The sequence below is a fragment of the Alosa pseudoharengus genome, unplaced genomic scaffold (genome assembly GCF_046254945.1).
Source record: "Alosa pseudoharengus isolate Yale_2024_CS ecotype anadromous, Long Island Sound unplaced genomic scaffold, YU_APseudo_1.1 YU_APseudo_1.1_scf_4, whole genome shotgun sequence".
In the NCBI taxonomy this organism is placed as follows: domain Eukaryota; kingdom Metazoa; phylum Chordata; class Actinopteri; order Clupeiformes; family Clupeidae; genus Alosa; species Alosa pseudoharengus.
This window is the reverse complement of record NW_027468774.1, coordinates 3267645-3292644: the sequence shown is the minus strand read 5'-3', so window position 1 is coordinate 3292644 and position 25000 is coordinate 3267645. Positions and strand designations below refer to the sequence as shown.

The following is a 25000-nucleotide window of genomic DNA, read 5'->3' as shown; positions in this document are numbered from 1 at the left end:
AACACTCAGCACCTGCAGGCAATGTGGACAAAAACGCTCCTCTGAACACTGCTCTCCGCTAACTAAAGTATGACATTTAATCAGTAGAAATGACACCAATCTCCATCATCTCCAATGAATGCAGTTAAATAAAGTGCACACACACACACACACACACACACACACACACACACACTAACCTGGCTAAATCTGCTCCTAGATGTATTGCTCCCCTGAGTGGTTCCCCATGGGGAGGTGGAGGCTGTGGAGGCTGTAGCTACACTCGGCCTGAGAGGAGGGGGGAACCCTGCGAGCCAAAGACCAGAGAGAGAGAGAGAGAGACATACAGTTGGAGAGGGAGAGAGAGAGAGAGAGAGATACAGTTGGAGAGGGAGAGAGAGAGAGAAAGAGATACAGTTGGAGAGGGAGAGAGAGAGAGAAAGAGATACAGTTGGAGAGGGAGAGAGAGAGAGAGAGATACAGTTGGAGAGAGAGAGAGATACAGTTGGAGAGGGAGAGAGAGAGAGAGAGATACAGTTGGAGAGGGAGAGAGAGAGAAAGAGAGAGATACAGTTGGAGAGGGAGAGAGAGAGAGAGAGAGATACAGTTGGAGAGGGAGAGAGAGAGATTTTGATTTTTAAGAACTTTATTTACAGACCAACTAAGGATATCAGTACAACCAATAAAATACAAATGAAAAAAGAACAACATAAATCGTCCCAGAAAGGGGTTACAAAAAAACCCATAGGCCTACAATAGGCACCATCATGCTGAACAAATCATGAACCAGTCACACAGCCCCTCTGGATTGTCCAAAACACACTGTCCTTCACAGCTCAAGCATGTGCACAACTACATACATAGCATATCCAAACAGTATTTCAGATAACAACAAAACAACAAAACACAAGGAAGACTTCCTTGAAAAGTATCACAGCATCATAAGTGACAACGCGAGACAGTGCATTAGGCTACACATGACACCGCACCTCGCCGGAAATAAATAAATAAACAACAATTCATGCAACCCCAAAAAAATAAACAGTGGAATTCAGCCAAAACACTGACCCGTCTTGTGACCATGAATGAGTACCGTTTTTAATTTGCGAACAATGTTTTTCAGACGGTAAACTTCCCTTTGCTCAAAAGCCCCTTCCCTCATAAGATAGCAAGCATCGTTCACAAACTGTGCGGTATCATTAAAATAATTCTGAATTTGAACCCCCCTTTTCCCCTTAGTTTCAGCCAAGAACGTACTGATTTCTTCAGCACTATAAATTATAATCATGCTCTCGTTAAAAGAGTATGAACCACTGCTCGAATCAGTGGAGTAACCATCGCTTTCTGTACCACTGCAATTCGACTGTGACTCCCGTGTTACATGTTTCTTTACGTCTTTCTGACAACCGTCCAGACTACTCTTCCTTTTAGGCACTTTAAACACATGTGTTTCAACTTCCATCTCACCACTCACATTAGACTGTCCCGTGTGGCCTGAAGCAAGCCCAGCAAGGGAAGGTGTAGTGGGCCCACTCGCAACCGCGGGTGACCCCCCGAGCTCACTTTCAGGCACGGCAACATTTCCCGGTGGATCCGCTGCGTCAGACACAGCCAACTCCATCGTTACACCCAAACTGGTTTCAGCTGAAGCGGACTCGACCGCAAACGCTCCCACCTGTTCAGGCTCAGTTACCAGAGGCTCCGCGGCAGATACCACCGCCACAGACCTGGTCCGTTCAAGCCGGGCTGAGGCAGACTCCTCCACCTCAGGCCCAGCCCTTAGGGTTCCGGCCGCAGCAGACTCCTCTGCCACAGACCTGGTTCCCTCAGACTCATCTACGGCAGATGCCACCTCCACGGAAGCACCCGCCTCGACACCGCTCGTAGCAGGCACCTGCTCACCAACACCCTCCTCGTTATGCTCAGCCTTATGGGGACATACGCCAATGCGATGACCTATCCTACCGCAATCGAAACACCTCATGACTGTATCCGACGTTACAAAAACTGCATAGACACAGCCATCAATTCTAAATTTAAAAGTCAAATCAAGTGCATCACGTTTGTCTAGAACCATGTACACATGTCTTCTGAAAGAGACAACGTGCTTAAGCAGCGGTGATTTACACCCAAGGGATATTTGCCTGATCGGGGAAACCAATTTTCCGTAGCGTGAAAGCTCACGACTCAGGAGTTAATTTTTTAGAAAAGGTGGCACATTAGAAATCAGTATTTTCTTCGACGGCAAACTAAGGGGGTGCACAGGGACGAGCTCGCCACCAAGCACAACGCCATGACGAACAATTTGGTTTGCTTTTTCCACAGTACTCAAAAAGAGAACAATGCCATTATTCATTCGAGAGGCCGACTTAATATCGTCGTACCCCACTATCTCCCCAATAGCCAAACTGCAAACTTCAACACTGGCGTCAGAAACTACCTTGACTCCATGACGCCGTGTTAAGTTCTCAAACTCCATTGTAATGTTCTAGGAGACACCGCCACAACCAACTGAGAAGCTGCGTGCGGGCTCCGATAAATTTAGAGCAACCAATTGATCAGTAATGTTTTATCAACTAATAAGCAACAAAAACCCACCACTAAAACACATATAAAGACACACAAAAGATAGAAATCGTAGAGAGCCACAGACGAACCATTCACGCTCACACTCACCACACACTCACTCGCACATGCGCTCAGAGAGAGAGAGAGAGAGAGAGAGAGAGAGAGAGAGAGATACAGTTGGAGAGGGAGAGAGAGAGAGAAATAGAGAGATACAGTTGGAGAGGGAGAGAGAGAGAGAAAGAGATACAGTTGGAGAGAGAGAGAGAGAGACATACAGTTGGAGGGAGAGAGAGAGAGAGAGAGATACAGTTGGAGAGGGAGAGAGAGAGAGAGATACAGTTGGAGAGGGAGAGAGGGAGAGAGAGAGATACAGTTGGAGAGGGAGAGAGAGAGAGAGAGAAAGAGAGAGATACAGTTGGAGAGGGAGAGAGAGAGAGAGATACATACAGTTGGAGGGAGAGAGAGAGAGAGAGAGATACAGTTGGAGAGGGAGAGAGAGAGAGAAAGAGATACAGTTGGAGAGAGAGAGAGACATACAGTTGGAGAGGGAAAGAGAGAGAGAAAGAGATACAGTTGGAGAGGGAGAGAGAGAGAGATACAGTTGGAGAGGGAGAGAGAGAGAGAAAGAGAGAGATACAGTTGGAGAGGGAGAGAGAGAGAGAGAGACATACAGTTGGAGAGAGAGAGAGAGAGACATACAGTTGGAGGGAGAGAGAGAGAGAGAGATACAGTTGGAGAGGGAGAGAGAGAGAGAGATACAGTTGGAGAGGGAGAGAGAGAGAGAAATAGAGAGATACAGTTGGAGAGGGAGAGAGAGAGAGAAAGAGATACAGTTGGAGAGAGAGAGAGAGAGACATACAGTTGGAGGGAGAGAGAGAGAGAGAGAGATACAGTTGGAGAGGGAGAGAGAGAGAGAGATACAGTTGGAGAGGGAGAGAGGGAGAGAGAGAGATACAGTTGGAGAGGGAGAGAGAGAGAGAGAGAAAGAGAGAGATACAGTTGGAGAGGGAGAGAGAGAGAGAGATACATACAGTTGGAGGGAGAGAGAGAGAGAGAGAGATACAGTTGGAGAGGGAGAGAGAGAGAGAAAGAGATACAGTTGGAGAGAGAGAGAGAGAGAGACATACAGTTGGAGAGGGAAAGAGAGAGAGAAAGAGATACAGTTGGAGAGGGAGAGAGAGAGAGATACAGTTGGAGAGGGAGAGAGAGAGAGAAAGAGAGAGATACAGTTGGAGAGGGAGAGAGAGAGAGAGAGACATACAGTTGGAGAGGGAGAGAGAAAGAGATACAGTTGGAGAGGGAGAGAGAGAGACATACAGTTGGAGAGGGAGAGAGAGAGAGAAAGAGATACAGTTGGAGAGGGAGAGAGAGAGAGAGAGACATACAGTTGGAGAGGGAGAGAGAGAGAAAGAGAGAGATACAGTTGGAGAGGGAGAGAGAAAGAGAAAGAGAGAGATACAGTTGGAGAGGGAGAGAGAGAGAGAAAGAGAGACATACAGTTGGAGAGGGAGAGAGAGAGAGAGAGAGAGAGAGAGAGAGAGAGAGAGAGAATGTTTCTTCAACTGCTGTTTATAAAGAGTGTTAACTATATGTGTGGTAAAATGATGATTACAGACAGACTGACTTGTTACATTACATTACATTTAGCATATGACTTGTGTGTGTGCATGTGCGTGTGTGTGTGTGTGTGCAGTACCCATGCTGTAGGCTCTGTGGGTGTGTGTGTGTGTGTGTGTGTGTGTGTGCAGTACCCATGCTGTAGGCTCTGTGGGTGTGTGTGTGTGTGTGTGTGTGTGTGTGTGCAGTACCCATGCTGTAGGCTCTGTGTGTGTGTGTGTGTGTGTGTGTGTGTGTGCAGTACCCATGCTGTAGGCTCTGTGGGTGTGTGTGTGTGTGTGTGTGTGTGTGTGTGTGCAGTACCCATGCTGTAGGCTCTGTGTGTGTGTGTGTGTGTGTGTGTGTGTGTGTGTGTGTGTGTGCAGTACCCATGCTGTAGGCTCTGTGGGGGGGAGACCTCTCAGCTGTTCCCGGGCTGAGACTGGAGCAGGGGCTGGAGGCTGGGCACTGCTCCCCCCTCACACACCCCCACTCGCCCCCAGACTCACTGGCACACACTCCCGACACACGCTGCTCCGTGCCCACCAGCTCCTGTCCAACACACACACACACACACACACACACACACACACATTCAAATGCACACACACACACACACACACACACACACACACACACACACACACACACAAATGCACACACACACGCACACGCACACACACACATTCAAATGCACACACACACACACACACACACACACACACACACACACACACACAACACAACACATATACAAACGCAACATTACTCCATAGAAATATCATATCAGACATCATCACTGCACTGCACCACAGCTGCTTAAAATAATGACTTGAAATAATAATAATAATAATAATAATAATAATAATAATAATGATGATGATGATGATGAAATAAATGCTGGACAGCATAGGCGCAGTCCAAAGTGAAGCCAGTGAAGCCACCAGAAGGAACTCAAAAAACAAGTCATAGATGTAACCAAGTATGGCTACTTGATTCTGGATGGACCTGGCAGATTCTCTGCTTACGGTGTACGCTCGGGCTTCCAAAGCACTTACTGCAAAGACTTTGGCTTCAATGTTTAAGACTGGGCTGACCAGTCTTGGCTTCATTTTCACTGAATGCAAGTGACACCATGCTGTCCATGTGCTTAACGGTCATTCAAGCTTCTCAAAGACTATGTGAATGAATGGCTATGTGTTCAAAAGAACATTCTGCCTTCGAATAACAGCATGTACCGTATTTTTGTACAGAGTTTTCACTCTGGTTGACTGACTATACTGGAAACCCTATGTGAGTAGAGTACCGTAATTTCCTATTAAAACTATTAGCCCCGGCTTATCCATTGATTTTGCAAAATGTCTTCAGCTATGAGGTAAATACACGGGGGCAGTTAATATGGTCTTAATATGGTTTTGTTTCTTTTAACTGTCCTGCGGCTACACAATGCGGCTAATACACAGGACATTACTGTAGCTCCTCTGGTTCTGTAGAAACTGGGTGTAGTTTGAGTGGCTGACCTGGCGGAGGCGCTGTTGCTCCCTCTCTTGCTCTGCGAGGAGCAGGGAGAGTTGAAAAGCATGCTCCTCCTCCAGGACCTGCACTCTCCACTCAACAGCATCCACTGCATCTGTCAGACACACACACACACACACACAAATGAACAACTAGCGATCAAACACTGAAAAATGTAGAAACAAATCCTGTATTTTAGCATGATTTCTGCCACTTAAATTATTAGGCATTACTGATGTAGTTCAGCAGGTATTACAATCAGCTGCAAACACACACTCATAAATATACTCTGTAGCCTACTCTAAAATCATTACATTGATCAAACAACTAATCGATTAAGAGAAAACACTCAACAGAAAACCATCTTTTCATAATCGTTAGTCTTTATCTAATCATGCGATAGTCCACCGCCTCACCTGTGCGGTTCTCCTCCACAGGTGTGCTCAGGAGGCTGGTACACCTGCTCTCATGATCACTCTCACTGTCCAGCCGCTGCCTGACCTGAGAGGTCACAGGGTCAGGGGTCAGAGGGTGGTTCCGCAGGAGGGCAGGCACAGGGCTGTCCTGCCCGTGGCCCGGGTACGGAGGTCCGGGCGGAGACCTGCGGGCGGAGGGCCTCTGGGCCACGCCGGCCATGAAGCGCGGGAGCCGCTCCTGACTGCGGTCGATGGGCGGGCAGACCTGGCTGTCCAGGGTGTGGCACCTCCGCCGGAAGCCCTCTGGACCTGGCGGGTTCGGTCCGCCAGAGGCACCAGCGCCACCCACGATGCCCGTCGCCTCGCTGGCAGGACCGGGGCCAGTGTTGCTGGCACGGCGGCTACCGGCCACTGAGCTGGCACTGGACGCGTGGTCCGGCGACCTCTGGTGCATGGGGAGCCACGAGGCGACACCGATGTCCTTCGGGCGAGCCGTGCCGCTGTCGACGGTGGCGGGGAAGGCGAAGAGGAGGTCGCCGGTGGACACGGGCCTGGGCCTGCCGCGGTGCGGGCGCAGGGTCGGACTTGGACTCAGACTGGGCTCGGGTTGGCACAGCCGGGCCCACCGCCCGCTTGGCACTGACTCGGCAGGGCCACGTGGACCCACGGTGGGCACACTCTCGCCCCGGCACTGCCGTTGGACTGTGGCAGCGGAAGACTCGGGGCTTTGGCGTTGCGACGTTGTCTCGCCGACAGGACTTCCGTTCTCGTTCTCTTTGTCGGACAGGCTCTCATTGGCCACAGCGGCCACCGGCCTGGTGGCATTGGCACCGCTGGCACTGTTGCAGTTGACCTTTGACCCTGTGCCACGACCCTGCTCGCGCTCCATGTACTCGCGTGACCTCCGCAGTAGGCTCTGCAGACTCATCTCACCTCCCATACTGTCCTCCTCCATCTCCTCCTCCTCCTCCTCCTCATCATCGTCCGCCTCCTGTTCCTCCTCCTCTGTCCTCACCTCCACCTCCCTCAGCCGGAGAGCAAACGGCGCCACCTGGTGGTCTGAGCCCTGGGGGAAGCTTCTGAGCTGCAGCTCGGTTTGAGGACTGTGCTTCACGGGATCATTTGGAGCCTCGGACAGCTGGAGCACTTTGCGTTTCTGCAGGGAAAGAAAACATATCGTGCTGATGCCTAATGTGAACAACTTAAACGCCCCCCCCCACACTCAATTAAGTACTCTTAAAAGATTGAATTCAGTTCACACACTCAATTAAGTACTCTTAAAAGATTGAATTCAGTTGGAACTGGAATAGGGACTGGCACACAGTTTCTGTTGTAAAATCAATTTAATAAACAATGTTTGGGTCCTTCAATCTTCCTCAGCCTATTTGTAAAATAACCTGAGAATAATCTGAGGATGGTCGTAGGACAGAAACATTGTTTAAACTTAAACGCCCCCCCCCCACACTCAATTAAGTACTCTTAAAAGATTGAATTCAGTTCACACACTCAATTAAGTACTCTTAAAAGATTGAATTCAGTTGGAACTGGAATAGGGACTGGCACACAGTTTCTGTTGTAAAATCAATTTAATAAACAATGTTTGGGTCCTTCAATCTTCCTCAGCCTATTTGTAAAATAACCTGAGAATAATCTGAGGATGGTCGTAGGACAGAAACATTGTTTATTAAATTAATTTTCGCAAGACAAACAGTGTGCGGGAGTCTCTAAGTTCCTTGTCAGTCGACCTCAGGTCTTCTCCGACACACCTGTGCAGAAGAGGTGTGCAAAAGTCTTTTGTTTTCTCAAATTCAGTTGAACAGGAATAAAAGACTAGCCACGTTAGACCATCCTGATCTCGTGAGCTTCAGGTTTCCACTCGCAGATCAGTCTGGCAACTTTCCGATAGAGAAAATTTGGAGCAGTTCACCAAATGAACGGCCAATCAGCGTTGGTTTTGAGGCGGGTTTAGGTGTGACGCAACGAACAACATGACGTCATCCACAGATGAGATGAGCATAGCTATCGCGCAAGTTTTATTCAAATAAGAAAGTATTCCTGGGGAAGCTGTGAAGCTATGAGTCTCAGCCATGCAGCTGGGAGGAATGAACGACACAGACATCCTCCACGGCCGATTCCAGTTCATAATGGAGGAATATACTTTCTTCAGAAGTGTAGGGCCTACCGTAAAAACTTGATGGGAATTGTCGTTGATTAGGTTCATGTCACATACAAATGGTAAGTTAAAAAATGTTAATGTTAGTTATGTTACCTAACTTAATTGTATGTTAAACGAAGGCATTAGAAGAACACTTCGTTCAACTAATTGGTTGATTTGGCCCGTCGATAACCAACATAGGTGGTGATAGACAGATGGTTTATCCAATCAGCTAACCAGTATTTCCGCACCTTCCCAAAAGTTCTCCAACGGAAAGTTCCCAGATGGACATGCAGAGCAAATGCGAAGCATCCATCTGGCGGAGTCAGGTTAACCCTTAGAACCTTAAGCTGTTTTTATGGCATTTTCACTACCTTTATTCATAAGGATTTATTCTGGTCATTGTAAGTGCCACACACATATATTATATATTGTTTTTTTCAGGAGAGTCTAGGCTATTCAGATCTGCCATCATTCCATGTATTAACACTAGCATTGATTTTATTTAGATTTTTAAAGAATTAAAATATAAAAAGTGTATTATAAAAATTCTTATATTTCGACATGTATCTCACCACAGCAAGCTCACAGCTCTACATGCATTTCATGTGTGTGTAGGGCAGACCGTCCTGAATCGGGCAATATAATTGCCATGTTGGAGGGATACTCTGGGGCTGAGAAATTTACAGAAATATTTGCTGTGTGATTTACGGAAATAAATGCCATTTTTTATTTAGTGATGAAAAATGACCTTTCTGCGCTCCATATCTGTGACACGAACTGATCTGACCTGACTTGACCCGAGGTTGCGTGTTAGCCTGCGTGCCTGTGTGTATGCAGTTATAATAATTCTCAACTTTTTACTGCATTGCCATGAACAAAGTTAAGGCAAAAAATGTGTTTATTTGTTGAACAAATTGGGATGCAATGTGAGCCTTGAATTGGATGCCATGCAGGAATTTGCTAGGATCTCAAAAACGGAATATGAACATGCTTTGCCATAGAGAAACACATGATAGCATTGGATTATAAACATGCTTTGCCACAAGAACAGACAAAAACGTGGGGTAAGTCCAGCTATATGAAGTTATTATTTTGCTGTCACTTCGTCTGTTTTATATGTACTTGGTATCAAATGATAGCTCCGAGTCTCCTCTTTCATCTGACATGCGTGGCATATCTATGCGATCACGGGTCCGCGAGTAATTCAAACGAGAGTAATGAGTGTGCAGCGTTGGTTTGTGTACATGACGTTATTATTTTGCAGTCACTTCGTCTGGTTTTATAAGCCAGAAGGGTCGATAAACATGGTACCAATGGATAGCCCTGTGCCTCCTCTTTCATCTGATATGCTTGCCATATCGATGCGATCACGGGTTTGCGAGTAATTCAAACTAGAGTAATGTGTGTGCAGGTGAACGCAGAGAAGTATAGACTGTAAATATGATGCAATTTGATTTAATTTCATAATTTTTTTAAATTTTCATACTTGATCGTACAGACAAGTGTGTAGTCTCGTTGGAAAGCCCCACTTCTGCTCTGTCGTGCAATAAAGGTTTCATCTCGCTGCGATGAACCGTTCCGGAGCAATGTAACAGAGAAGAAAGGGTGTGGTTTTTGACGCACTTTGCGTCAATCGGGTTCTAAGGGTTAATAAAAGACAGTAATTCTACAGTAATTCAGCAGACCTTTCTCAAACCCTAGACCCATTCCTCAAAAGATAACAGTCACAGAACACGTTAACACGTTCGTACAGATATCTTCTTCTTGCTGTTCATTCAAGAACAAGCTGAGCCGGTTTTTCAGTCAAGGTTGAACGTTGTATCAAAGCTATGGTATGGAGGGCCATTGTCAAGAGTCAAGACAGTTATTCATTAGCACACTGTGTGTGTGTGTGTGTGTGTGTGTGTTTGTGTGTGTGAGTAAGCAACACAAGATAAATGTGTCAGCTCTATGGTATGTTTTAACTGAAACCGTAAAAATCTATTAGTGTGTTTTACCAGTTTTTTTTACTACTTTTTTTTACTAGTATTTTTTAATTTACTAATCTATTAGCCGGTTTTCAGTCAAGGTTGAACATTGTATCAAAGCTATGGTATGGAGGGCCACTGTCAAGACAGTTTAGCACAGTTATTCATTAGCATGTGTGTGTGTGTGTATGTGTGTGTGTGTGCAGTGTTTCCCAGAGAATTGAATTCCATTTGTGGTGGTTGGTTTGCAGAATTAACTTGAATACAACAGTTTTTAACAAATTAGCACAGCGTGATTATGATGCCAACCAGATTTAAGCACAATTTAGTACAACCTGGAAAATCATTGTGTGGTGGTCAATGTCGATATTGTGGTGGGCCGCCACAAATAAGTCAATGTATGGGAAACACTGTGTGTGTGTGTGTGTGTGTGTGTGTGTGTGTGTGTGTGTGTGTGTGGCTTTGTACGTTGTTGTAGCTGTGTGTGTTAAGTGAGTCCTCACCTGAGCAATGTCCAGAATATTCTGCACCTGTGTGAGCAGGCTACTCCTGCACAGAACCTCTCTCTCGGCCTCCTTCTCAGCAGCTCTCTGCCGATACACACACATCTCTCTTCGCTGCTCCTCAGTCAGCTGGCAAGAGACCACACACACACACACACACACACACACACACACACACACAACACTGTGTAATAGCAGTCAGGTTGCAAGTTCATAGACACAAGCCTAGTTCTCATTTATGCCAGCCATGAGCTCTTCCTTTCCAACTTCCAGTTTATTTGTCTAGCTCTTCCTTCGGTCCGGCCCCTTGGGGATTAACGATGGGGAGCAGCCACAGAGGCTCGTGGTAAACAGAGCCCTTTTATCTACACTTATAGATAGTTGTGAAAATGCAGCCAGTTTCCTCTGTACTGTGCACTTCAAAGTAATGCTGATCCGTGCAGTAAACTTAAATGCTGATATGTAGGCCTAGTCTCTGATAGACTGCATTAGGCTGTAGTCAGCAGGAAACAGACCCACATGACTCCGTCTACTCCAGCTGTCCACCCTGATCAATGGCATCTCTCACAGAGAGCAGTAATCAAATCCTAATCAGTTGCCATGTCCTCCGGTGAGCTAAACAGATTACATTAACTCAACATTGCCAACAAGGGCCATCTTTCATTATCATCACTTTCAAAAATACATTGGGTCAACACCACTAGACTTTGTAAGTGCTAGGGTTTTCTCAAGCACTGTGACTAAAACTAGCACTTTAGTGACCAGTTGATGCAACAATAAACAACTCGACAACATCCTTTCTCAGAGAGGAAGTTGACCTCGAATGCTTCATGTTTAGTCACATGGATCAGAAGCAGACTTTTATATTATTTGGCCATACATATCATCAAAATGGAGGCATCGGGATTGGAACTTACTGCACCATTGACAGACTATGACTGAACAGTTGTTCAGTTGGTTCATATGTCTGTCTCCACGCAACTATGTGCATATGGCAACGCCAAGAACAACTCTGTGATGACAATGTTTACAAACCCCCTGTGCATACTACTAGCTTATAATTAACACATTATGTTCGCATGTCTGGCAACAGTACGATATTAATGCAGAACAAAGTAATTTACACCCAATTACCGCGTCCCCCCCTTAACATACCCGGGGTGACAGTATAGTTCTGCCGTGGATACAGATGACTGAGGATTTCAGCCATTGGCCAGGTGTCGGCGAGACGGAGCGCATCGTTTCTCCCTTCCCCTCCGACTGCAGCTTGGACAGGCTCCGCAAGCAGAACTCCTCGTAGTTCTCCATCGCTGACGCTGACCTTACACAGCAAATACAAATAAAATCAGATACACTACACTCTGTTTCCAAAGCTTCTCGGACTTCCTGATGTGCTCTGAACCAACAGCAATCGCAAAATAAACACAGACTGGCTATCTATGGTATCGCTGAACAGGCAAGGGCAGTGCCCAAGACTCAGCCAGAAATAGCAGCTATTCATAGAAGGACATGCCAATCAGGACAGTGGAGTAATTTTGTTACCTATTAATTGCCTTTCGTAAGGTAACGTTATACTACAAACCTCGACATGACGTTTGGTGTCCCACTGCCCTAGTAGCCTATCATTGACCAACATTCGTCGCTGCTAACTGATTAGCTAAAGCAAGGCTGAACATCTGTAACGTTAGCAGCGTTTCTTTGTCGTCCTGCTGAATGTATTTAAACCAAAAACACGAATATTAGTCGAAAAATGTTCCGTATAGCTAAACCGTATAGCTACGCTGACATCACACAACGTCAAGTCAATCGTAAAACAACAATAAATGGGACTGGAGTCTTGTCAAAATACGTTAACTGATAACGTTACTGGCCCCGCACAACTAGCAAGTGCGGCTAAATGACATATAACTACATTTTCGAAAGCGAACAGAGAACAAATACACGCCGAACTCCAATAGTTAATTAACGTTCATTGTTACATCTAAAATATTTGCAAGCGTGATTTAATTTCACAGGTTCGCTCGATTGAGCAGTTGCAAGCTGGCGCGAAATCCTGATGTTTCCTGCGTCCACCAGCCTAGTGAGCCTACCTTCATTAGGGATCCAAAATTCCATCAAAGTTCCATAATCACTGGATTCACATTGTTAGACTACTTGTCTTGAGAGGTTCGATGGCATTTTATTTTCATATTACCCGATGGGCCGTCATACAGACCCACCCGTGGCAATTTTAGCTAACGTTACACACACACAGTTGCCTTCCGTCGGTGGGTGACTGACTGACAACAGCGCCTCCCACAAAAAAAACTGCCAACTACCCATCCTGTAGCGGTGGACGGTAAACCTAAACCCATGTGTATTGCTATGAAAGACCAAATACATATTTTGGATTATAAAGAAGGTCATTTGAGAAAAAATAGACAGGGGCATAGCCCACACATGCTGCTTTAACATTAACGCACAGATTGTGGATCTAACAGATGCCAATGACAAAATCATTGCATTATTTCAAATGTAACACACCAGAGACAAGAGTTTGCTAATCTCATTTATTATACATTATATTTTAAAAAATGCATGTTGAAATAGGTAGGTGTATGATAAGGTGTAACAGCAATAGCCAGTAGATGGCGCCCGTTCTTTATTCTCGGCTTGCTTTGGACCAACTTTTTCCAACTTCACAGCTCATCCTTTTGATTCATTTCAGCCAACGGCCGCGTGGTGCGCACTCGGTCTTTGTTCCCATGTAGTAAGGTTGTGATGTCATCCTCTTCAAAGGTACGTTTATCCGCCTGCATGTCAACGAAGAATAGACCACTGGTTCACAAGGATCTTTATATAAAGATAGGGGTAAATTGGGACACTTTTTGGTGGATTACAAAAAAATTAAAACTTCGGAAGAGTATTCTACCACAAGTAGGCTATTACTTTTTAAAATTCATAGTCTCTGCTGTTGCCAAATAAACTATTTTAGAAGCTTTGGGCCCTCAAAGATATAGGCCTACTAAAACCCAGGCTACTTCACTCTGGTGACATGTTCAGGAACAGTCGTGGTCAGTAAAATGGGACAGTTATGTTTAAAAAGGGTGTATGGGTGGTTTGCGAAGGGACTTTGGAGAGTGGATGCACATCCAAAGTAGTTTATCCGTAGGGGCCAGACAATTGTGTCAGACAGTGGAAGAATGGTGGTCTGCACACTGCAATTGCTCCAAAAATATAAACTGTATTACTTTAAAAACATAGCAATGTTTCAAGCACCCTGGCTCTTTGTCAGGCATTTTGCGAAGGGGGCAAGGGGTTGAGAAGGGAGCAGGGATGGTTGAAGGGGCCCCTAGTCCTGCATTGTCTAAGGTCTCCAAAGTCCCTAATAGCCCAGGTGTGCATAAGCATGTGTAGAGAGAGGGATAGGCTAGGCTATGCTATTGATAGCCTTCTTACTGTAATCATGGTTCATTCTGGACTATTGTGACACTCATTGCACCTTCTTCAATATTTTTTAATTGACAAAATTACTGTAATCAGCACAGATTTTATGGCTCCAAAACCCAGGCTAGGCTCCCACTAAAATGTACCTAAAAACATATCCCATTTTAGCTGATTATTTTGTCCTAATTCACCTGATGTGCAGGTACTTGAAACCCTTTCCCATTTAAAAAAAGTATGTGTAGGCCCTATCGCTAACATATTTTGATAATAACCTAAACAGTCTTAAAGCTGCCTATCTTTGCTATCTCAGACCAATGACAATTATTGTATATTATAAAGGGCATTTACACCATGTAATAACATGATTGGTTACTAATAAAAGAGCTCAAGATGTTAAACCATTTTACCTGATCTCCCAATTTACCCACAGATAGATAGATAGATAGATAGATAGATAGATAGATAGATAGATAGACAGATAGATAGATAGATAGATAGATAGATAGATAGATAGATATATGCAAACAGTGTGACACCTGCGATAGACGTTTAACTCCCACGCAGGCCAGGGAAAGCTCGTAGCACAGGCGAATTTTCAAGTGTTGAGAGTTTCCAGTCAGCATCTCTGTCCGAAACTTCTCATGGTGAATTTCTAAAAATAAATCATTTGACATTTCATTTGAACTTTAATGCATGCTATCATAAACGTTTGGCCTATACAATCAGTCATATGACCAGCTCAGCTCACCAAAAAGGTGTATGCACGATGTCTTCATGTCTTTACGCTTATGTTTCTGGCACAAATTCCCCCTCACAACATGCTCAATAACGCTGAGCCTATCAGATGAGGTTGCCTTTCCCATGACATTTTCAATCTCTTAAAGACAAACAAGAAACAGATATATCTTTATTTTTTATCAGTTCACCTTTTGGTTGCCTATACAGTAGCCTATGGCCATCTTATCATCATGACTGATTAAATGTTTAGCCTGCACTCACCTTTGGCAGTCTCTACGCAGCTTTCACAATATAGGGCTACAATGAAAAGACCAAACTGCAATCATTCATTTTGTGTCTCCATATTCTCCATAGGGATTAGGCAGTGTTAAATGATCAGTTAGACAACGTAGTATTCACAGCAGGTTACTTTACTTACACTGGTCAACTCCACGTGCTTGTCCCATGGAGAGATGAAACAGACACATAAAAGAAATCAAATTGAGGCAGATCCAGATCATTCTTTCTATCCCTTAGCTCTGTTTGTGTTTCCAAACTAAGCTGGTTTGGTACGAATCTCTCTTGTGTCATCTTTTCTAAGTTAGACCTGAAGAGAACAATGGGACTGAAGCATTGCTGTCATTCCGTATCATGTTACCTGTCAGCTTGTTTTTCTGGTTTGTATCTTTACTTATATCTTCGCATTGACATTTTTTTTGCTATGAGTGTGTGTGTGTGTGTCTGTGTGTGTGTGAGAGAGAGTGTGTGTAAATTCTGGGGTTTGTGCTATCAATCCATAACTTTCAGTCCTGCGATTCAGTTTCTGGGATGCTAGAGGTGGGGTCATTGGCCTATTGTGCTTTTGACTAGGCCTACTCAAACTAGGCTAGCCTACTGCATAGTAGGCTATAGGGCAGGGGTGGGCAACTAATTTCCCCAAGGGGCCACAAGACAAACTGGGACTGTTGAGGAGGGCCGGACCCAAAATACCGAACTCAAGTCTGAACTCAATTCTGTTCAATTCTATTCTGTTCTTGTATAACATTAAGTAAATCATATGGTTTTGATTGCTACTCGTAAGAACAGATGGAAAATGTAAGGGAGACGAAGGAAAAACAGCAATATTTAATATATGTCCAGCAGGCTATTTAATCCTCATTCTCCAAAATACGTTTTTGACATTGACATGTTTTTTTTTCAGTTTTCAAAGATTGATATAAAAAAGTACTACAATATCTATATAATTAGGCTAGGCCATGAAAATGTGAAGGAGTCATTAAGACCATAGGCCTGTGCCACCATTTCATCAACAATATTTCATCATTAAATCATTAACACCATTAAATTAACTCTATGCAGAATTAGACTATGAAAATGTGGAGCAGACAATAGTAGGCTGTCATTAGTTACATGCACAAAGAAAACTATTTTGAAAATGTAGGCTATGTTTTTGCTTTAACTTTATACACAAAACTGTGATTGGTCAACTCGCCCTGTGTGTTGAGCTGGCTGCTTCAAGCAACCTGTGGGTAGTAGCATCATACTAGTCGCTAACATAAGCTTTGCAAATAAACTCGGACATATTTTGGTTACCATGACGGGGTTATCCGATTGTAAACTGTCTATCTGTCAGTAACGTTTTGAAATGAACACTTCGTATCGCCAACGAGCAGCAGTAGGAGTTCGACATTCTAACAACCATTGTGGTGGTGAGCGACGCAGACACAGGAGACACAAAACTTTGAAAGGTTTACGCCGACGTAAAGGCAACTGATCTGTTACGCAGAAGCATACATTCTATTCACCAGCACATCAGCGAGGGTGTTTACGTCGTATGCATCCACGCACAAATGTATGGGCGTACAAATAGCAGTCGCTTTCAAAATAAAAGCAACGATATTGATTTGCGTGCATTATCTCTATGATAGGCTCTTGACTACTGTTTTTTCACGGACCTTACGCGGGCCGGTCAGGGAAAGCCCACGGGCCGGATGTGGCCCGCGGGCCGTATGTTGCCCATGTGTGCTATAGGGCTACAATTCATTAGTCATTTATAGTCTAATTTAGAGTTGTGAATGTTATGCTCCAATTGGCTATGACACTAACTAATGTAAATAAGTAAGTAAAAAATGGTAGGGGCCTGGCTTGTTTGGCTTCTGTAAGCCTATTTAAAGCCTATCTAACTCTGAAATGGATCTGGTTGGTTCTGATCCTGTCGGACCGGTCCAGAACCAGTCAAGAATTATAGGCCTGTGTGCCACAGTGCCTACGGACAGAATGACTGTACTTCATCCAGCGTAGAAACCCCACCCATCGCCTTTTGTGGTACAGGGAAAAAGTGATGCAGATTTTAGCGGTTCCACCGTAAGGCTGCTTACCATGTGACAGCTCAAATCCGCTGAAACAGACTTCAGAGCTCGCGTCTCCGAATGAGACAAACAGCGAAATAAGCTGCCCTGAAGAAGCGTATTGATAGGCTACAGAGCGGACTTTAAGAAAAAGTTTTGGAGCGTTAAGGAGAACGTATCTGCATGGTGAAACTCTAATAGCTAGCTTATTGGCTTAGTTCTTTGCATCCCCTTGATTTTTCAGAAGCCGACGAATCTGATTGGGAAGAAACAAGTAAGTAACTTAATGTTGACTGGTGAATTATGTCTAAAGTGTGTCGATTGTGGCATGTATAGTTTGTGAAAGAGGGGAACTAACTAGCATGCTAAGCAACTATTTGCATAATGTTAGCCTGTTTGCTGGATTAACAAGGAAGTTATTTGCAAGCCAAGAGTAGAGGAATGGGCAAAGTCCGTTTTCTTTGACAGGAACTGACGACGCTTTGTGTTGGTAGCATGCACGTAATAAATCATTCTCAGTGAAGCGCGTCTGTCACTACTGTCTTAACGTCCAAAACGCACTGATTGGAAAGAAAAATGATCGAACGCTTGGTTGGTCATGAGAAAGTCAGCAGGCTGTTTGGCTTTTTTCTGTAAAACAGCAGTTTGCTCTCTACAGCATCTGTGTATGTTAATGAGAGAACAGTTTTATGTCATTACTAGTGATTTAATCCGTTTAGTACTGATGCCCATTTCTCTTGCCAACAAAAGTGGATTTGCTTGCTGTTTCACATTTCGCGGTAAGGCCACCCTTTTTGGCTGCTGTCAACGTGCTTGTGGTTTGAGAGCTGTGATAGGTGGAAGAGTATTTAGAATATGACGTCACATGTTATGGCGCTCTCTTTTGGCAGCAGGGGGCAGCGTTGTGCTGTGATCCGCGTTTGTGGTACATACAAGAGCCCGTCTCTGTACACAGTAGAAGAGTCATTCGGCAAAACTGCATTGTTTACATGAAATGAATCAAATGTTTGGCTGGCACGCTTTTGTTAATATTAGAGACATACAGCAATACACAAGTGTCACTTAGCCTAGAATAAAGTAAGAACAAATTAGGTAAAGTAGTGGTGCCTTGTTTCATCTGAATGAGTTGTCATGAGCATATCATTTGAAAATGTTTAATTATAATTAATTATTGTACATGGTTCTGCAGTGTCCAGGTTTGACCTAATAGTATGTACTGGCCACTATATAAGTGAAATGAAGGTTTTTATAGAAGGTTATCATTATTTTGAACACGGGTGAGAAATTGAGGTCCACACCTCAGTGTGCACGCTAAGGCTTTTTGACTTATGCTGTTTGATCATTCATGAATGTTTTACTTACTTCTACATCTTAACGGTGCTGCTGAAGCCCTGTTCGAAGGGTGGGACACAGCGTCCCCGCTATCCTCCAATAGATTCAAAGTAAGCTTCATGATTGACAATACCGAGTCTGGAAGTGGGAGGAACAACCTCAGCAGCTATCCTTTTGGCTTTGTTACGTCTGGGAAGCCATTTTGGAATTCTGTTGGTAGTCTGAGAATAACAGGCGACTGTCAATTTACAAACTTTTGTACATGTTCGCGGATTAATTTAGTCCACAAGATCAGCGCTTGTCCTATGAGACTGAACTACTGTTTTCCATCATTTTGACTACGCGCCTTGACATGCGTCAAGAAGTTTGCGCATCTTTTAAGGCTGGATATTTCTTGTCCAACTGGATTACACTGAAGACAACATAAGATACATGGACTTATTATTGGACGGGCAAGTTAAACTATAGTTGATATTGATACTGTTATGGCTTCAATGTAGGCTACTGATACATAGTCTAGATACATTGTGTCAGAACGCTGAGACATTTTTTTTTATTTTGAATGTTCTGTCGCATGCCAGGGAAGCTCCTCTCTGCAGAACCATACAGCGAACCGAACCACGGGGCCTGGGATTTCAGTCGTGTTCTATAACTGCAGTCTAAATTCTGGTCAAGACCTTACTCTGTCTTGTCTCCACAACAAAACGCCTAACTGAATTTTGAAATAGCCATCATGTGTTGCAAGGAATACACACATTCCCAATGTCAGACAGTTGATCGGGCAATGTGCTGCTGAAATATTGACGTCTAAATATAGCATGCAGCAATATTAGACGCACCGTCGTCTCGATAATTTGTAAATCAGACGTGTACACAAAAACAAGGCATTCAATGAAAGATAATGCCAAAAACACACCAATTGAGCAGCAGGAGGCATATATGACTGACGGTGATTTGATTTGAACACTCCGCGCACTATTACAGAATGTGTTCTGCACAAAGGAGCTTAGGACATTCAGCGTAGCGTAGTTTAGCTGAGTGCTACTGACTCTGTGTTCAATACTTTCACTTGGGACCGCATTATCATTCGCACTAACGACTCGTCTGTATTGAGTGACTGAGTGTCTGTGTGCGTGACCGTGTGAATTTCCCTGAAATGGTTCAGCCTGTCTCGAGAGTAGCTATGTCCTGAGTTCGTCAGGCCTGATGTCCTCACTGGGACTTAAACATGCTAGGATAGGACTATTTAAAGCACACGCACAAAACGGATTTTTCAGTATATTTATATCAGCCCGCGAGAGAGATGACTAGAGAAATCAGCTGATTACAATCTCAGCGTTTGCTGATGGGACTGCTTAGGTGTTGCTCTGCTCATGTGGGTGAATAGTAAGGCTATGCTCTGACTGCCAGCAAGTATACTTAAGTCTGTAAGCTGTGCCCCTCTCCAATACAGTGGCATTGTTGGCATCTCTTGACCCCTCTTGACCCAGCCTGCTCCCGACCCCAACCAGGGGCTCTGGCAACTGATGGGACTGCTGGTTAAAGATTATCACTTTGTAGATTACTCCATGGGCACCACAGTCCTGTGGATTTTTGGGAAAGCCATCTGTTGGTTTTAATCTTTGAACCGTATTGGCTGTTTAGCTGAGTTTTAATTTCTTTATATATATATATATATATATATATATATATATTCATTCATTCAGTGATGAAACCATCCGTGTTTTGATTTACCTGGGCATTGGAATGGCTTTCCATCCAAACCAGGCTGTTTGTTTTCATTCAAATACATCAGTTACAGTGGAGGAAGTGGTGTTGGCCAGGCAGTGTCAGTTGCAGCACTGATAGAGTTTTTGTTTTGATTTGTAGTGCAGGTGAAGAGAGTGACTGATTTAAAATCAGATGCCCTCTTAACCATTGGGCAAGTGCTCAGGGTGCAACTTCTGTATCATGCAGCTTATGTGCGGGTGCATCTTATTTATGATGTCATGCATGTGCAGCGGGGGGGGGTCCTGACTGCCACCTTGTGTAATTCATTAAAGCATCATCGGAGTCTTCCACCTGTTGGTGTGTGGTCCGTGCCAGGATGATGCAGACAGACAGGTACGTCTGGCATTTTCATGGTGGTGATGGTGCTGTCAGACAAGCAAGCTGTTGCCAGGCGGCAGGTTTGTGTCGACACCGCACACCTGCTCAGGTGAGTTCCCGCCCTCTGCCTACGCTCCACCCTTCCCTGTGATTTTAGCCAATCACAACACAAAGTTACATTTGAGTCAGGTGTGTGTGCACGGACGAGAGCCATTTTCTTGTCTGGCCCCGCAAGGGATGACCGCTGCAGTCATGGAGCAGGTGATGTTGTTTAGACTTTCTTTCTTCATGGTAGAAATGTTTGTGTGTGTGTGTGCTGTAGCTTTTGTTTCACAGTGGTATGATTGGGATTGTATATTGGCAGAGATATGGCTATGGCGTATTTAAAAACAGAGTGTGTAGGTGTAACCGTTCTTTTGCTGAAACTCCAGCTAGCCCACACATTCCCAGTGAGACTAGCTTCACTTAGTTTTTGTCTCTGTCAGTGGCAGTAAGTAAAATGCTTTTTCTATTAATGGCAGGGTGCAGTTTTTATACAAACGTCTCCATGCCTTGGCTCGTGACAGGCTGAACCCAAGTGTGTGTGTGTGTGTGTGTGGGAGAGAGAGAAAGTGTGTGAAGAGTGTGTGTGTGTACGCGTGTTAGAGAGAGGGAGTGTGTTGTGTGTCTGTGATAATGCCCACGTTGGGTCCTAAAGTGCCCCTTTGCCCCTCCCTGTAGTGGCACAGAAGAATGAACATGGACTTCTCCCCCCTACACACATACACGCCACCACAGTGTGCCCCGGACAACACCGGATACACGTACTCCCTCAGGTGAGCCTAGCCTAGATGTGCTCTCTAGTGGGCTAGTTCGTTTGGGTGGCCGCTCGGAATCTGTGATCATGACCCGCAGGTGTACACGCTCGTCCATCCAGGTGTGGGGTTTCTTTGACATGACCTTGGTGTTTGTCCAAGCAGTTGTTGAGAGAGAGGCAGTGTCTGGATTAACCCACACACACACTCTCTCTCTCTCTCTCTCTCTCTCTCTCTCTCTCTCTCTCTCTCTCTCTCTCTCTCTCTCTCCTCTCTCTCTCTCTCTCTCTCTCTCTCTCCTCTCTCTCCTCTCTCTCTCTCTCTCTCTCTCTCCTCTCTCTCTCTCTCTCCTCTCTCTCTCTCTCTCTCTCTCTCTCTCTCTCTCACACACACACACTCTCACACACACACACACACACACACAAACGCACAGAAATTCAACCACTCAGCCCATAGGGTTTGGACTGCCTTGGATTTGTTCGGGATCAGAACCCTCCTCTCTAAGCTGAGTGTGTGTGTGTGTGTGTCCAATCAGATCCAGATGAGGCCTGTGTGTGTGTGCGCGTGTGAGCGTCTGTGTGTGTGTGCGTGCATGCTGTATTCTCGCTCCAGGCCCTCGTGTGTGTGTGTGTGTTTGGCAGCGCCTCAGTCTCCTCACTGGAGCCTGGAGACCTCTTGTACTGTAGTGTGCTTAACGCCACCTTCACTGCCAGTCAGGGGAAGGCAGCACAAGCAGCTGTTTTACTGTCAAACTTTGGTGGTAAACCTTCTAAATGGAATTTAATGATGAAGGTATGTGGAGTACACACCCCAGGGCTCTGTTCAAGACTCAGTCTGCCAAACTTCTGTCAAATCCCGCGCCCCTACTGAGACATCGGCTAATGAATCAGTAATGTGTCAGTGTTTGGGGGTTCTAAAATGTCTTTTTTTTTTCACTATCATTTTTAATTTTGGATTATTTTACAGCCTCAATAATACTCAAACACAAAAGATGTCATCCACTGGGACACTAGTACTTGTTGTTGTTGTTGTTGTGAGAAGTGTTTTGGTGCGGAATGGCCAGCGCTCCTCTGGGTCCATGGAGGGGCTGCTGTTGTTTTCTCTTTCGTTGGCCCGTTCTCCCGCGCGCGCTTCTGCTGATGACTCAGCCTGGGGGGGCGAGCGAGCATGTGTGCGTGTGTGGTTTAGAAAGTCAAACAACACACACACACACACACACACACAAGGAAAGAGGAGGGAAACATTGTGGACCAAATCAGAGAGTTATGTAACTTTACTGGTGGATTCCATTCTCCCTGCCATGGCTACTCCCATTGTATGGTCATCCTCTGTCTTGTGTTGCCTTTGTTCTCATTGGCAACTGTGCTTAAAATGTCTGAACTTGGAGCTTATTGTGCACTGATCCAGGATGGGGTTAGCTTTTGATTTCCTTTTAGTGTAACATCATGAGAATTCAAACAGAAGACAGTGGCTTTGCCCCCTGATATGCTGCAGGTCTCTAACACACTGTGGTAGAACAGTAAAGAATCTAAATAAACAACTTCTGAAATGTTCTCATTCCGAGTTTATTTGCATTATGACATTGCATTTGCATTCCCCATACCATGATTTGTATTTCCCACAGTCCAGCAAAGCTTTATTGTTGTTCAGGAAATGCTAGTATTTCAGAAATGGCAATTATTTTTTCCACCCTTCATTGGAAATGTCTACTACACACTCACTCAATTGTGACATCTACTAGTACACACACACACACACACATACGCTCACACACTCCGATGTGGCCTCCGGCGTTCATGAAACCCCTCGGCTCTCATCTTGTGACTGCTGAGACAGCTGGAATGTTCCGGGTGGTTTTTTCGGTTTGCGCTCTTACCTGCGCGGCCCAATTTACCTGCCGTCCGTGCTCACTTCAGGTTGGGAGTGGGAGAGGGGAACGCCACGGCTGGAATGTGGGCGTGGCGAGGGAGTGGCGGCGCTCCGAGGCGAGAAAGGGAGAGTTTGGTAATGAGAGGGTGGGAGTGGGTCCTCCAGGGCTCAGCTGTGCTAGGAGTCGGGAAACTCAGGTTGGCATACCTGTGCGGTGCGTGCTGGGGCTGGGGGCCTGTTTGGACATGGAACACACACACACACACACACACACACACACACACACACACACACACACACACACAGACATACACACACAGATGCTTCTTTCTCAGACCCACACCCTGAGAAAGAAGGATCCTCTGAGGGCCCTGGTCTTTTTTCAGCTTTTTCAAAAACGGCTGTCTTTTAATTTTTATCCCATGAACTGGATCCAGGGCAATATCGTTAACTGCTATATTATCATCTTTAGTCTGATTTAACTAGCATAGCGACTAGGGCCGTCACTTTACGTTCGAAAATCGATTCCACAATCGATTGGACCAACCAACACAAGTTTCTAAAACTAAAATAGGGAATCGATTTTACCAAATATGTACACTATTAATTTTAAACGAATTAAACAAATGAAAAAGATAGATGTAACAAAACTCAGGAACAAGCAGAAAAATAACAAAGAATTCCGAAGTGCAGTAAGCATTGCGAAAGCTAAAAAGAAAATTCCCACCAATTTTACGCACCGGAAACAGCTTTTTCAATCGGCTGCTGTGCTGCTGGTGTTTTGTCAAAAAATTGAGGACAACGCGATCAACCTGTGCGACATGAGAGATACGAGTGATAGGCCCTAATAACTTGAGGAGTTCGATATGGAAGCACTTCGGGGTTTGGGTATATCAAACTATGGAGAAGGACAAAGCGGTATGCAAACTGTGCAGTCGTGAGTTCTACGTAGGCGAAATTTGTTTGACATTTCTAATTGTAAACGCAAACACGTTGAAGCCTGCAGTAATGTTTTTCACTGATGTTATGTCAGTCCATTCTGCTTATTGTTTTTTTCGAGAATGTTGCACTCCTGTTTGTCATTGTGCACGAAACTTCACGCCATTGTGCGTCTTCAAGTGCCCCCTTTACGTTCGTCCTAATGCCTGTTAGTTGTTTGTGGATTGTCCTATATTTGGCGTTGAAAATTTAAACGTTTTTAGACATGAAAAATCGAACAATTATGTCTCAAGAATCGAACAGGATTTTTTCACAAAAGTGAGAGCCCTAATAGCGACCCAATCTGATTTAGCTAGCATAGCGACCCAGTCTGATTTAGCTAGCATAGCGACCCTGGGGAAGGGACCGGGGCTGCCCACACTATGAGCTCCTCCTGTGCTGTGCCAGGTTACCATGCCGACTTTCAGCTGCAGCCCACTCTAACCCATTTTGCAAATTGCTGTTTGCATTTTGCTGTGTAGGCAGTTTTTTTTTTGTCAGTGTTCATAAGAAGATAAAGATGGATGACCTTGTGTGTGTGTGTGATTATATGTGTGTGTGTGTGTGTGTGTGTGTGTGTGTGTGTGTGTGTGTGTATATGTGTGTTTGTGTGTGTGTTGGGGGTGGGGGGGCAGAGGGAAAAAAACAGCTGTCGAAAAAAGCTGTGACATTGTCACCCAGTTCTTGCAGCATCAGCTCTTCTGTTTAAGTGTGACGTTAACTAGCATTCCCAATATCTGGGCCAT

General features: G+C 44.8%; 2 protein-coding genes and 1 long non-coding RNA gene across 5 annotated transcripts in view; 1 reads left to right on the top strand and 2 right to left on the bottom strand.

Moving 5' to 3' along the window:
- ccp110 (centriolar coiled-coil protein 110) overlaps positions 1–12966 on the bottom strand; it is a 23278-nt gene extending 10312 nt beyond the window's left edge. Inside the window, exons 1-8 of the mRNA XM_076266926.1 lie at positions 12793–12966; positions 11858–12023; positions 10703–10831; positions 6075–7230; positions 5664–5773; positions 4533–4695; positions 180–286; positions 1–12 (exon numbers count right to left, since the gene is read on the bottom strand). The exon at positions 1–12 is cut by the window's left edge and continues 105 nt beyond it. Of these exons, the coding sequence (XP_076123041.1) occupies positions 1–12; positions 180–286; positions 4533–4695; positions 5664–5773; positions 6075–7230; positions 10703–10831; positions 11858–12010 (1830 nt within the window). The 5' untranslated portion in view covers positions 12011–12023; positions 12793–12966. The remainder of the gene's footprint in view (positions 13–179; positions 287–4532; positions 4696–5663; positions 5774–6074; positions 7231–10702; positions 10832–11857; positions 12024–12792) is intronic.
- Positions 12967–13237: 271 nt separating this feature from the next.
- Positions 13238–15461, bottom strand: LOC143102770 (uncharacterized). The gene is made up of 5 exons (XR_012982645.1): positions 15285–15461; positions 15128–15163; positions 14877–15005; positions 14665–14780; positions 13238–13494 (listed from the first exon to the last, which is right to left on the bottom strand). It is a non-coding gene; the product is annotated as an uncharacterized LOC143102770 (long non-coding RNA).
- A 1733-nt stretch (positions 15462–17194) lies between these two features.
- The window catches only part of LOC143103126 (SUN domain-containing protein 1-like), a 72279-nt gene continuing 64473 nt past the window's right edge, over positions 17195–25000 (top strand). The window contains exons 1-2 of one of the 3 annotated variants that reach the window (XM_076266918.1): positions 18664–18977; positions 21334–21428. In XM_076266918.1, coding sequence (XP_076123033.1) covers positions 21346–21428 — 83 coding nt within the window. In that variant the 5' untranslated portion in view covers positions 18664–18977; positions 21334–21345. Of the gene's footprint in view, positions 17468–18663; positions 18978–20831; positions 20875–21333; positions 21429–25000 lie in introns of those variants that run through there. The other 2 variants (XM_076266917.1, XM_076266920.1) reach the window with 2 other exon arrangements.